The sequence below is a fragment of the Corvus moneduloides genome, chromosome 18, assembly GCF_009650955.1.
Source record: "Corvus moneduloides isolate bCorMon1 chromosome 18, bCorMon1.pri, whole genome shotgun sequence".
In the NCBI taxonomy this organism is placed as follows: Eukaryota; Metazoa; Chordata; class Aves; order Passeriformes; family Corvidae; genus Corvus; species Corvus moneduloides.
This window is the reverse complement of record NC_045493.1, coordinates 4,093,859-4,108,242: the sequence shown is the minus strand read 5'-3', so window position 1 is coordinate 4,108,242 and position 14,384 is coordinate 4,093,859. Positions and strand designations below refer to the sequence as shown.

Sequence of the window (14,384 nt, the reverse complement as noted above, 5' to 3'; positions counted from 1 at the left end):
TTATATGGAAAAATTGGTCCTCTTTGAGTCTAGGTTTTTGTGGCTGTGGTTGGAATTCTATCAATCCAGGTCCTGCTTCCTGGCTTAAAGTGGGAATTTCTTTTTTTTTTTTTTCCCCAGAGCTGGCCATAGAAGAGCAGTTACCTCTGCTCTTGCCATCACTGTTCAATTGGAAGGGGTGGGGACTGTGTCTCTAGTGGTGCTGATGTGAAGCTTCCTAAATGTTGAGCAATGGAATGTCTAACTGGTTTTCCAGGATTATTTCTGTAATGAAAGTTTCTAATTATGCTTTTTAAATAATTTTTAAAAACTAAAAATAAAGCTTACAAGCTGCCAAATCTTTTTTTGAGGCTCTGTTTCCTCTGCTGTCCAGCACCTGGAGGTGGAGGGTGGCAAGCCAAGACGTGAGCTCTGCTGCCATTTGTAAAAGGGTTATTTCCTGAGAGGGGATATTAAGAAAACCATAATTAATGCTGTCAAATGTTTAGTCGCTGTTTTAGTTTGAATGAAAGAGCAAGGTGGAACACGTAACTTATTTCTGTGTGAAGTGAGGTGCCTGTGATTGTGCTGTAATCTTTTGTCTTCTCAACAGAAAGTATTGAGTGAGCTTTGAAAGCTCCTCCTTCCAAGGTGACTAAAAAGCATCTGGAGTCTCTCCTCACTTTCCCAGGAAATGAATGTGTGTTTAATTAATGTGTGTAGGAACTGCAGCTGTGGCTGTGCCCTCAGCATCCCCTTGCCCTGCTGCCCAGGCTGCTCCTGGGGAGTGTGATGGAAACCTGCTCTGGGAAGGTGCCTTTGCTCCATCTGCACCCTTCAGGTAGGAGTAGGTAGAGGGGAATCCTGGGGACCTGTGGATGGTCTGAGCTGCAGCTGCTGCCAGCTGTGGGTGTGTCACTGTCTGTGTTTTGTGTCTAAACTTGCTCCAGTTTGAATCTGCCTCCATACAACAGCCAGTAAAGGACACAAATGGCTGGAAGGTGAGATAATTTACCCACCTTTATGTTCTCCTGTGCACCAACAGATACAAGCATTTCTTATGTTTTTGCCCTGGCCCCCTCTCTCTTAAACACACACAGGGGCTGAATTTCATGAGACAATGCAGCATCAAAGATGCTGTTTGGGTGTTAAATTACAGTTCAAAAAATGAGCTTGTGTTGCAGCTGGGCACAGTAAAGTGGTGAGAGCTGAGGCAGTATAGTATAAATGATCTGTTTTATTCTGAAGAGAACTATTTACAAAAGAAGTAGAGCATTGTTTTTACTAAAAATATGCCTTTATAGATTTTTATATGTATCTTATAAAAACCATACATTTATTTACATGACTGCTACATACAAAAATTACAGCACTGTGGTATATGTACATATCTATACGTACATTCTTTCTGCTTCTCCCTGCTGTGTGCTTTTTCCCTCTCAATCCAAGGGAATCATTGCTGCAGCACCCAGACACTTCCTTTCCTGGCTTTTCGGTTCAAACAATTTTGCTTTTTATAGCTGAGTGGGGAGTAGAGAATTTGCCTGATGGAGAGGCATATCTGGAATTTACCATTCTAAGTAGGACAAGTGCATGTGGCCCTGCCTGCAGCCTTACTTCCTGCTCTCTCTGCAAAATGATTCTTGTCATTAACTTCTTGATTTACTGTTCATCATCTCCATGGCAAGTTGCTGATCTAAGTTTGTATAAAGATAAAGTGCTAGTGACTTGCCTTTCATTTACATTTGTTCCTTGTTTACAGCTGCTTCCCTTCCAGAGTTTAGGAAGGGGAGACTGATCCCTTTTCCCTCAGGCTGGAATAACAAACATTTGCCCAAACGGTCACCTGTTACTCAGCTGTGGAAAGTCCTTTATAACATTAATCTCAGCAGGCATCTCTTCTCTCTGTAATATTTGAACAGTGACTGTGCAGCACTACTGTTTTATTTACCATTATCTCAAAAGCAAGGCTGAGGGTTGTGTTTAGAGCTGCTGATCCCACTCTTTAAATCTCCTTTGGGATCCCGAGTACCTGCTAGATTTATGTGCTTCCTCCATCTCATCCCTGGGAGCCGATGTTTCCTTTACACAGTGTGTGTCCTGGAAGAGTCAAGTACCACAAGTTAAGTGTCTTCTAACCAGCACTGCAAGGCTGATTCCAGGCTCCTGGACATGACAGGATGGAGGTGAGTGTATTAATGACAGCACAGGGTGAAGTAGTGGGGACCTTGTTAAAACACAACATGACAAATGAGTGTGAAGGATTGCACAGGTGAGGTTTCCAAAGACAGAAAGACAAAACCTAGCTGCTATGTTAAGGCAGTTTCTGTTCCTCTGGAGTAGCAGCTCAGCACAAGGAGGTCTCCTTTGGTGTGTTTTCCAGTTCATTACACCCAGTTCTCTTGTATCTCTGGGTTTAGTAGTGCAACTAAGTCTTTAGGATTAAGGGGATTGTTTAAAGAAACCATGCCCAACTGGCACCTTAGAACACGCTGACTTTCCTCTTGCAATCTCTTCCATCACTCTTGTTCAATAAATAAAATTGCAATGGGATTAAGGATTCTCCTTAAATGAAGACATGTGCTGTGCCTACCCCTGCAATTGAATGAGTCACTTTCCTCAGCAAACATGTAGCAGAAGGTACCTTTCTTCATCTCATTACTGTATCTTCATGGGATAACTTAAGGCCCTTGCCTTAGGATTGCATCCATCCATCCATCCATCCCTCCATCCATCCATCCATCCATTCGTCCTCACTGGGGTAGAGTCCCACACAACTGCTGGGCATGTGGCTTGAATAAGAGTTGGTGGGGTCTGAGAAATGACAACTGACAGCAGAAGGGTCCCTGAGGACCAAGATGTTCACAGCTCTCCTGCGATGGAGCATCGTTCTCAGTGTTCACAGGTGTCACTGGCATCACAAAGCCATGCCTCATTTTGCAGGTATCAAAGGGTAATGCATCTGGGTGTGACTGAGTCCTGGCAGCAGGAGATGCTGAGCATGTGCCTCATGTCCCTGCCCTGTCCAGAGTCACAATACAGGCAGGACAGGAGGATGAGGACTTGTCATCCTGAGAGCACATGGCACTGCACTGCAGCCCTCCCCCTTGCCTGCACAAGTGGGTACAAGCAGATACTCAACAGCTGAACATTGCCTAGAAAGGAGAGGCCAAGGTTCAGTTTCCTTCCCTGCCTGTGAGCATCTTTCCCCATAAGCATCAAGCTGTATTGGTGGGGCTTTGCCCAATTATTTCCTGAAGCAGGCTCTGCAATCCAGGGTTCATTGCTTTCATGTAATGGGTTTTACCACTCAGCTCTTTACCATCATTGCCAATCCCAGAGCACTCTGCTCCTTGCAACACAGAGCTGCCTTAGTGCAATATGATTTCATACCAGTGCGGTTGTTTCATGCTAACAAGGAAATATGGGAATGCTCAAATCTTTGTAGGCAGAAAGGATATTTGTACTGAGGTATTATGGATGTTCTATCCCACAGGTAAAACCCAAGCCACCAGCCTCCTACCTGCTGCTTAGAAGGTGTTTGGTACCTATTCTAGCAGAAAGCTTGTTCCTGTACGTAGTAAGCAGAGATAAGCAGCTCCCTGTGGGATGGTGTGTTAGCACCAAAGTTGCTGAGCAGGGCAGAGCTGAAGGTGCACCCAGCTCTGTCTGCTGTGGGACAGTGCAGGTGGTGGCCTCTTTAAAGCAGCAGGAAACAAACTGGGGCCTGTGGGTATTATGAGCTGGGAGAATGTGTGAAAATTGCATGACAACAGCAGGACATCTCTGAACTGAGCCTGGTGCTCCTCACTGGCTTATGATAGTAGACTGATGAAGAGCTATAAAGAGCCCATCCAGTGCAGAGGGAAGGTCTCTACTTGAGTATTGCAGGATTTCCAGCACTGCTGTGTGCATAAACCAAAAAAGCCACGTTCCTTTTTGATGATCAAGTCATGCAAAGCAGGCTCTGATCATCTTTGATCAAAAGGAGCTTTGGCTACCTGCTCACCAAAGGGCTGAGTAGTAACTGATTGACAGGCAGGGACAAATACTCCTTTCTGTCAGGCTATAGCCAATGTTACTGCATAGGGCAGGGTAACCTGCAGGCTTTCCAGAGCTTTGTAGAGACCCTGATGGCCTTTGGCTCCAGTGAAGGCAGATGCAGTGTGCTTTCTGAGGATCGAGTCTGCCAACCCAGTGTCAAAGACTGACTGACATCCTTGTGAGGCTTTCAGTGAATTATTAGTTAGGCTTTTGGGGGCCTAGCCAGTTAAAATGACAGTTTTCTTACTCCGTTTGGGAGATGTGTATGGCTTTGGGGAGAGGTGTGTGACTTGCTGAAGCTCCCAGACTACTTTTGGCCATTGGAGGAACAGCAGGTGCCCCAGGACTGAACATGCACAACTTTTACCCTGTCTGTAGATGGTCAGTCTCCTGGGGAGAAATCTGTGTAGCTACAGCCTGCAACTCTTACCTCTGTAACAGGAGGGAGCTGGAGAAGACAGTGACACCAGCTATCTGTCCCCTGCCCTGAGCTGCGAGGAGCCTGGATCCCAGTGAGGGTGAACAGCCACACAGAGCTCCAGGGGAGATGGTGCCCAGGCAGGATCTCCAGCAAGGGCTCAACTTCCACCACGGAGAAAGCTACATTTGTCAAAACATGGTAATGCTGGGGCCAGAGTGACTCCAGTCTCAGTGGGATGGATGAAGGATGTCACAGCTTCCAGGGTGGTACAAATGACTCCCCTCTGTCCTCTTGCATTCAGCCCTCTTCTTCCCCCTGTGCTCGCTGTGACAGCAATTCTCAATCCCCTGCACCACTCTGTCTTGGGGCTGCTTATTTCCTTCTCCAGCATAAGAATGCTTTAAAGACAATCAGAGTATTCTTCACAGCAGAAACTGGACTGTGTAAAAGCGCCTAAATTATACCCTGAAGTTTATCACTTCACTTATAGAATAAGAAAAGTTTCTTTCTATTAGAATCACATTGTCAATTTGCAAATCTCCAATTCATGTAAACATTTGGTTCAGACCAGGTGCCATGTAAATAGTGCAGAGTCTCAAGGGTTAACTCCTTTGCCCCCTTCTTTTTTACTCAGTGGATCAGACTTGGGTCCATCAGCAAGCTGGGCAGGTGCCCCACTCCCCATCTTGAAGCAGGAATTGTTGGAGAGTTTTCTCTTTTTCAAATTAATTTTTCTTGAAAAAGGAGAAGAGACGGTTTCCTTCGGCCCCAATGGGCTCATCCCCCTGCTGCTCCAGCCTGAACGCAGGGGAGGGCCTGGCACTCCGCTTGGCGCCGGAGCCACTGGAGAAGGAATAAGCAAGCTGGCTCCATTCCTTCGGGTGTTTGTCCATCAGCTGCTGGTCAATGACCCTGTGCATGTCATCCTGCAGCAGAGGGAGAGGACAGGGGCATTAGTGGCAGCTGATGCTTAACGGGATCTTGCACCAGGGGTGGCTGAAATGGGTATGAAACGTGCAGTGATGAGATGGAGCAGGCATGACAGGAGTGGGGATGGGTCTGTGTCCCCACTTGACAGCAGGCTCAGCTATGCTTGCTGCCATGAGGCTTTTCAGGGAGCGAGGAAGATCAATCACACAATTCTGAGGGATAAATTGCTCAGGTGGTCTCGCACAGGAACACTGTCCCTGCTTGGGACTCTGTGCCACCCCTAAGCTTTGTTTCTCTGCTGTCTGCAGCTTGCAGATGGCCCCTTTGGGGGAGAAATAATTAAGAAGAACAAATGCAGCTGAAAGCAAAGGCCAGAAGAAGGATGGACGTCTGTGCTGAGCAGGTCTGTGTACACACCAAGTGGACAGGTAGGGGTGGCAGAGCTGCTGCACAGCCACTATCACTGGGGCTTCTTTGGGGAAGGCGCCGAGGGGCTGGGGAAGGTGTGGGCCCACCAGATCCCTCCTGGGCTTTGCACCAGACTCACCAAACAGAACTGAGCTCGTCCCTTAGACCCCTCCTTTCCCTAGAGCCACCATACCAGTGGGGGGAGCTCTGACTGACAGCTCAACATGAACTGTGGCTTTTCAGATGTACCAGAAACGCTCTGATTTTGTCCACGTTTGCACCACAGTGAAGCTGCTTTATACAAAATAATTACCCAGTTCTGTTGTCACTAATGACGTGTTAACATGTTCCTTGAAAACCTGGCTATCAATTTTACAGATTTTACAGATCCATTGCTTCTCCTACAATTGCATATTTAAACTACAGCTTAGTGAAAACGTATGTACACAAACTAGCCTCACAGGAGGAATCAACTGCTCTCCAGCTGTTTGGTCTCTCATTAAGGCTGAGGACACTGTCAGGTGAGAACAAGGATACTCTGGATGGGCTGGAGTGGTGGAAGTGCTGTCCATTCAGCACCTGGTGAGGGGCAGCCTGTCAAGGCAGCCCCAGGACTGAAGGGAAGGTGCTGCCATCGCCCAGCAGGTGCCCCAGATGCTCTGTATTGCAAATCAAATCAGCCAGCTGGGACTGGAAACTTAATAATGGCTAATCTCTTGTTGCAGCATTTTATGGAGGGAAAAGGATTCATAGCCATGACCTGGACCTCAATTTAGTATGGAGACTTCCCCTGGGGGAACTGGAGGGTGCAGAGCTACACAGACTAGGGAAGCTTTGGGTCTTTTTAGAGCAGGGCTGGAGAGAGGAAAGGCTGAGGGAGAGTTGAAGAGGTTGAGGTGAACATCAGTATGAAATATCAGTGACACAAGTTTCCAGAGCTGAAGCTGCCACATGAAACTGTACAGCACTTGGATTTTGAAGGTACCTCTTCTGCTAAATGAAGTAGGTACCCAGGCTCTTACATGGCAGATCTGTGTCCTTGATCAACCATACAATAAGGGACAAGAATGATTTATATTTTTATATATACACACACAAAAATATTATATATATATAAATACAGTATGCACTATTGAGAGTGCACTGCATTCGGTCCCTGTCTGTCAGATGTGAGAGTCAGAGAGCAAAGCACTTGGATGTAGAGGGTTTTTTGCTTGAGTCCTATTCTATAGCCTGTATGATTATGTCCTTAGAGAACACTATAATCTTGTTGATGGCCCTTGATGAAATGCAGACTAGAAGCGTGCAAGAGCAAAATGCTACCAGATTAAAGCCTCCAATTATGCCCAGCTAAAGCAGAGACTCTTATCCTATTTTATCAGACACTTTCTGCAAACCCCTCTGCAAAACAGTCCCCAAAATACATAAATCACCTAACTTGTTTTGTGCTTCTGTGGCTGAGCTGCTGTTGAGGGGACATGAGGTGGTTGGAAACTATTTTGCTGCTGTGTACTAACACCTCAGGTCAGTATGTTGGAGACAACTTACTGCCATGAAGTGAGCCTGAGCCTCAGCTCAGAGAGCTGATGGGAGCAGGTCTGGGGTTGCTGTGTTACTGCGATAGGACCTGTTCTTAACCCCTAAGCTGGGTTTATTCTAGCACTAGTAGGTCTCACTTTATGCCACCTGTTCAGACTGAACTTGGCTCCAGACAGCTCCTATGAAGAGCATTGAGTGTCACTTACTAGACAATGAGGCTGAGACGTAAAATCCCAGTTTGTCTTTCAAGAAGCTTTCTAGATACTAAATATGTGGATATAGAGGGTTAATAATACATGCACATCAGCCTGGCTTTCCCCGTGGTGCCCTGGTAAAGCCTCACCATGGGGTGCAGGATGCTGCCCCTGGTGCTGGGATGGGGGCTGTGTGTGGAATATTGGTGGGTGATGGAGACCCCCACTGGCCCCTCTTGCCAGATGATGATGAGGGCAGAGAAGGATGTGGGTGATGGTGGCAGCAGATGGAGAGGGGATGGTGGGTAATGGGGAGCTCACCTCAAAGGCAGGAGGGGTGTACGACTAAAGCTGTTGGTACAGGAACTGAGAAAGGCCACTAGATCAGAAACCAAAGGAGCCAGATAGTAAAAAGCCCTGAGGAAGCAAACTGTAAGCAGGAAAAAGAAAAGAAGAAAAGGAAAGGGGGAAAAAAAAGAGAGAGAGAAACGAAAACACAGTGGAGTTGAAACAGGAGCGAGGTTGTATGGGAAAGGTTTCTACTGGTCAGGCTGGCTGTTAGTAGAGCTGGGGTCTTGCATGGTCTGCAACAAATCACTATAAATGGCACAGACCTTTTCTCTTGAGTTTGCTTTATTTGCTGTTGAAGTAGCCCTCCCTTGGTGCTGGTTCTGGGAGGAGGCAGCTGGGAGAGGTCTACCCTCAAGGGCTCTCTACCTTCACATGGTTTTCCCCACTGACCCCATGCAGAGCATCTCCAGGGCAGCTGTGGAACTGCCATGGCTTTGTTTCCTTTACCTTGGTGAAGAACTGGGATTTTAGCTTCTCCTTCTTGATGGATCTTTGGAGTTGATGAAAACAGTGCAGCAACAATCAGCACAACCTCATTCTCCTGCCTTTCTGCTCCGTCACGGAAATGCATGGACATGCTGTGCCCACACATATCCAAGGTGTGCCTGCCTAGGGACACCTCCTGCATGGACCCCTCCCCACCCCAGGGCAGAGCAATGTGCACATTTCCCATTCTGCCAGGAGGCACAGTCTGCTTCTCCATTTTAAATGAGTATTAAGAGCTGTAGAGCTGTAGAATTAACAGCTCACAGCCAAAAGGCTTGGAGCAGGGAGGGCAGCTCACCCCCTGGGCCCCACAGCATCATTGGCTCCTGCAGAGCCAAAACCAAGCACCTCCAAACACCCGATCCATGGATGCTCAGGCAGAGAACATGACAAACCCACAGGAAGGGGGGCACACTCCCCCACAGCCCCTGCCCTGCCGAGGTGCTCACCTGCCAGGCCTCCAGCTGCTGCGAGAGGTTCACCTTCTGCTGGATGGCGTCCAGGAGCTGGCTGTTGAGGGACATCATATCAATCTTGCACTTGGTCAGCTCCACCTCCACCGCGTTCTTCCTGCGGGGACAGAAATCGGGGCATGGCACTCTTTTCTTTTTAAACAAAGAGTTAAGCATATCTAAACAAGTCTAAAATTTATGTCTTTCACTGTTAAGTTGCCACATCCTAAGGTGTTCATTTCTGTTGTATTCTGGACAAGCTATTAATCTGAAGAGTAGGATAGAACTTTTGACATCATTACTTTAAAACCAGCAGATTTCTCATAAGCACACTGTGAAGAATACTGAAAGAAAATCACATACACAGCTGTAAAAGATAATAGTGTGCCTAGATAACGTGCAAGATTTGCCAACAAAAATATTTTTTTTCTTCTGTTTACAGGCACAGAGAATACAAATGGTACGCACTAAAAATCAAATGACCTGTGTCTGATCACTTGATCAATAAATTGCAATATAAAACAAACAAATAAAAAAACCTCTTTAAGAGTGCTTTCACTTGGGACTTGGATTGAAGGAAGAAATTAAAGAAGAGAGCTTAGCACAGCATATACTTTTTAAGAATGACAAACTATTAAAATTGTTTGAATTAAATGTCAGGCTTTAAGAAAAGCTCCCAATTTCAGTGTAGTTGACCCAGCCCTTGGGAACACCTCTGCTGCATTTCTTCCCAGACATTTGGTGGCCATTGGGCATGTGATGCCATGGACAAGGTTACCCAAGGAGCCCCAAGTGCTCAGTGGCTGAGATGTTCCAGCTGTTCCTTGCTTGTGGAGAGGAATTGTCCTTCAGGATGGAGCAATTTCCTAAGCTGCTGAAGCTGGGAAATGCTGCTCACCATGCTGGGACCACACCAGGTGAGTACATAGCTTAGGTTTTCAATTAACTGCTGTGTGATAGGAAACTGTAACATGACTTGCTGGGAACCATCTTTCCTTGCACACACTTTCGAGAGAAATAATTGCATCTTATTAACTGTAGCTAATTCCTTGTCTCTTGATAGCTCCCTTGTGTTCCCCTGCAGAAGAGCAATTTGGGAATTTGTGTTTATATTCCAGGTACTGGTTGCTTAACACTTCCTCTGAAAGGATCCTATTTTCCTATTGCTTCCCCTGTTGCCAAACTTCAGCTTCAAGCAAAAATTTTGCACACCAGATGTCTACCTGGGGCAGCAATTTTTTTTTTTTTCTGTTCAGAATTAGGGATTTTTGGGGGGATGGGTTCAACAAAAGCGACTTAACCCATCGGGTGTGAGGTGGGAAGAAAATCACAAGCCTCTCCAGGCAGTGACCAGCCCACGTGGTCTGGGAAGAGTGTTTTCACTTCCAGTGACAGGATGCTCTTGTCTGCTTTCACTTGATGCCACTTTCTGCTCCTTAATCCCCCTCGCCTGTGCCCCATTCCCGGGGCTCCTGTGCTGCAGGACAGCCAGCCCCCAATATTGGTGCTTGGTCCAGCAGGGTCAAAGTGAACTGGAAAAGCTGTGCCCTTCCACTCCCGGCTGTGGTTTGGGCACCGGAAGCAGCCTTTTGTCGCGACGCTTCCCTACTGCTGGTTGAATGTTTCCAGGGGATTGATCGCAGCGGTAGTGTTGCCATAGCCACGGCAGAGCCAGCAACCCACATGCACCGGGAATGTCAGAACTACCTCCCTGTGCCCGGCAGACAGCTGGGATGCTCCTGATCCTTGCCAACAGATGGAGGTGTTACAGAGGACAGCAATGGGAATTTGGTAGCCAGCTCTCCTGGCAAGGGCAGCACTGACGATCGAGCCACTTATAAAAAAGGATGATGCAGGTTGATTTAGGTCCTGCGCTCTCAGAGGTGCAACCATCTCCTGCTCCTCCTCTTGCCCAGGGCTTGAGTATTAGACTTTTCCCTAAGAAGCTGGACTGGTGGTGTCCTGGCCCACCTGCTTGTTGAAGGGATTATCAGATGAACCCTTTCTAGCAGAGCACAGAGAGGTAAAGGTGTCTGTCCCTCTCCTCTGGGCAAGGAGTGCTCAGGGCATTTTGGCAAGCCCAAGGACAGAGCTGGGGAAGGGGGATTTGGGGTATGGGGGAGCAGAACTGCACAGACTTGTAAGGAGGATGGTCAAAATAAAGAGCCAAACCAGTGGGAGAATCCCAAAAGGAGAACCAGAGAATTACAGGACTGGAGATGCAAAAAAGACCTTGGGACAGGAAAGGAGAAGGAGCGACCAGAGGAATGGGTTAGGGAAGAAGCCCAAGCAGGCTGTAATGGGGATGGTCAGGAAAGCAGGGCTGTGTGTGAAGAAAAATATGACAAATAGGCCAGACCTAGTGTTGCCATTTGGCTCCCTGAAGTCCTCTCCTCCTTGCTGTGACTCACACCAGCACTAGGGATGGCACAAACATGGTTAACAGAATCCTCCTAAATGCCCCAAATCGAGCCATGAGGCAGCTCCGCCTTTAGCACCTCTTGCCCTACTCCCAAGCTCCTGGCAGCATTTCCCAATGCCAGCAAAGCCTAGATATCATTTTGTCACAGCTGCTGTGGAGAGCAGGAGAAAGCCTCTCCAGAGGCATCTCCTGCCAAGGCACTCCCAACTGCCGCCCTAGCCTGGCTCTGGCTGTTGGTGCCACTCACTTGGCGATGGCCTCGTCGCGGTCCCTGATGGCCTGCAAGAGCCGTTCGTTCGCCTCCTTGTCCTCGGCAGCGCCGCGCAGCCGGTCTCGCTCCTCCTTCAGCGTCGTCATCTCCACACTCAGCAGCGTCACCTGTGGGCAGACGGAGGCCGTGAAACCCAGGGCTGCTCAGGAAAACGCACCACAAGTGTGTGTGTGGGAAAACGCCACATATGCCAACCTGCAGCTTGAGAGATCCCCTGGTCATAGGAGAAGCTGTGTCTGCTGTGTGGGGGGCTGTTAGTGCTGGTGCCACCCTCCATGAAATGTGCTGGCTTGCCCTGGGATGCTGGCCTGAGCAAGATGTGTCACCAGGATGGCCTCAGTAACATGCAGAAATAGCACTGAAAGCTGTGCAGGGCAGGACCCACCTGTGACTTTGCTGTCACTATGGCATCAGTGCTAAAATACTGCCCCTCTCCAAGCAGTTGGTCTTGTGCACACATCCTCTGAGTCTGCCTGTTGTAATTCTGATCTTTCCAGGGTTAAATTATTGCTAACATAATTTACCAGCAAATAAGATTTTTTGAAGAGACCATTATGTCTCCTGAAGTAATATGAAGCTGTAGACAAAGGATGGGAAAATTCCCTTTTATGCCATGGAAGGTGTTACAATTTTAATTAGACTTTAAAATATGTGTGGAGTCTTAAATAGTCTGAGAAATGATCTATCATTTTGGTCCTGTGCAGAGTGAGTTAACAGGGTGTGAAATCATGCAAGGATTGCATTAGCACAGCTTCACAATATTTCATACTCATTTAATTTCTTTGTCTAGCGCACACATGCTCTGTTACGCTACTCCACCACCTGGAAACCCTTCCAGCATTTGACCCACCTCCTGCCTCTAAATGCAGCTCAGTAGTGCTTGAATCTTCAAAGAAATCTTTAAATAGAGGGCAGACAGTCAAAAAGGGCTCATCACATCCACAGCGTGGGACAATCTGCCATTAGCATGGCATGGCTGGGCTGGGGGGAGGAGGGTGCACCCTGTCTGTGCAGAGACTCCCCACACGACTGGGGAGCTGTGCCAGGGCTGCCAGGGAACCAGGGAGCTGTGCCAGGGCTGCCAGGGAATTGGGGAACTGTGCCCTCCCTCAGCCCTACATGGGGGGCACCTCGGAGCAATGATGTGACAGAGAGCAGTGGTAGTGGGGCGACGTGAAAGGTGCTGAGCACTTCTACAGAAATCCCAGGGGACAGAGGATCTGGACACCCAAAACATGGTGTCTGGGGATAGGTTTGGGATTTTAATTGGTTCTGTCTGTGCTTCAGGTAAGATTGGGAGAAAACAAACAGGCAGAAGGTGTGAAATAGTGTAGACAGAGAGGGGGGTGACTCCTGTCTCCACCTGCTCACCATGCTCTTGGGAAGGAGCAATGAATGTGTGTGATGCTACAAGGTCCTAAAAGCCATTTAGAAGATCCCCTTTGATTGTATCAATACCAGTGCCACAACAGAGGGATGAGGAGGCAGCAGAGCACTGCTTCCCCTGGGTGGACAAGATTTCCACATGCATCAATTTTCTGTAGCACTGAACAGAAGATGATGTCGCCTCTTCAACAGGAGGTGAGAATAATTATTAACCTGGAGCAAGTGTGAGGCTGGATAACAGGCAAAAGCTGTGGGAGATGCGTACTTGCTGCGGGAGGCCAGAGTGCCTCTCTGAGAGTAATGGCTGCTCCATTTGTAGCTATGCCCCATCTTTCTCCACATCACACAGAGGTGTGAGAAGAAAATAGAACTGCAGTCCTCCCTTTGCTTACTAAATATTAGGAGCTTTGGTAATTGGGGACCCTTAAAAGCAGACACAGGGTTCCAGACTTGCAATCCAGGGCTAGTATTCTGGTCCCTCCTGGCTGGAGAGTTTGGGGAGATCAGACAAGCCTAAAATCCGTGAATAAGCCTCTAAAGGTCTCTGTCAGTACTGCTAGGTTGCAGAGATCGAGCTCTTGTCTCCTCCATCTCAAGTTTAAGGGCAAGGAGGGCTTGTGTGTGGTGCACAGGACTGTGGCAGCATGGCCAGGGCAGTGTCTGGACTCATGTCTCACTGGGGGCAGAAGTCTGGACCCTCAAAAGTGTCTCTTGTGATGGTCACATTGCTGAGAGGAACAGTCCTGGGGGAAAGATGGGCTCCAGAGCTGCTCCCCTCCCGTACTCTGCCCCTCATCAGCTGCTGTGGCAGCAGGACATTTCCCACCTTCACACACATGCAAGCCATCACTGCCAGGGTATTTAATGATGCTCTCACACTTTTCTCTTTGGTCCCATGGTGGGGGCTCCCACAGCCCTATAAAAGGCTGTCAGACCCCAGGTTGTGCTGACTTTCTGAACAGGGATGTGTTATCCTATTTACGCTTCAAAGGGTGATACAGCACTGCTGGGAAGACCAGCCAAGGACATTAATCCCATTCCCTGCTCCAGTGCAGTTGCTACTGTTTCTGCTGAAGCCTCCAGATCCCCTCCAGCATTTGGAGTCTTGTCCCACAGAGACAAGGACTGCCAAGCATCTCTTTGGATGCCTGTCTCCATTTGCTGCTCTTGGCATAGGGCCTCAGACAGACGAAGCTGCACTGGGTGTGGATGCAATGGGATTCTGGGCTTTGGGTGTGGACTTGGTGTTGGGACTGGATCATTCCTTGCTGTTGAGGTTGCCTCAGCTGGTCCCTGGGGTGCTGCCTGGTGCCCGGCCATGATTAGGATTCTCTGGGAGTGCATTTCTGAGGGTTTTGTGATGCTGCTGTGGATGGGGTCAAGCCCTGCTCCATGCACAGCAGAGCAGCACTGTTATATCCATGGAATGGGTGCACATACCCCTCACAAGGGCTCGGTGCAGCAATTCAGGTTAGCCTGGATACCTTTGGGTTTCCAATAC

At 48.2% G+C, this 14,384-nt stretch overlaps 1 protein-coding gene across 6 annotated transcripts in view; it reads right to left on the bottom strand.

The window, feature by feature from the left end:
* Positions 1-62: 62 nt before the first annotated feature.
* BICDL1 (BICD family like cargo adaptor 1) overlaps positions 63-14,384 on the bottom strand; it is a 50,315-nt gene continuing 35,993 nt past the window's right edge. For 5 of the 6 annotated variants that reach the window (XM_032128523.1, XM_032128527.1, XM_032128524.1 and 2 more), the window contains 3 exons: positions 11,474-11,604; positions 8,802-8,922; positions 63-5,370 (listed from right to left, as the gene is read on the bottom strand). In XM_032128523.1, the coding sequence (XP_031984414.1) occupies positions 5,170-5,370; positions 8,802-8,922; positions 11,474-11,604 (453 nt within the window). In that variant the 3' untranslated portion in view covers positions 63-5,169. Of the gene's footprint in view, positions 5,371-7,836; positions 7,946-8,801; positions 8,923-11,473; positions 11,605-14,384 lie in introns of all 6 variants that reach the window. The other variant, XR_004243731.1, reaches the window with a different exon arrangement.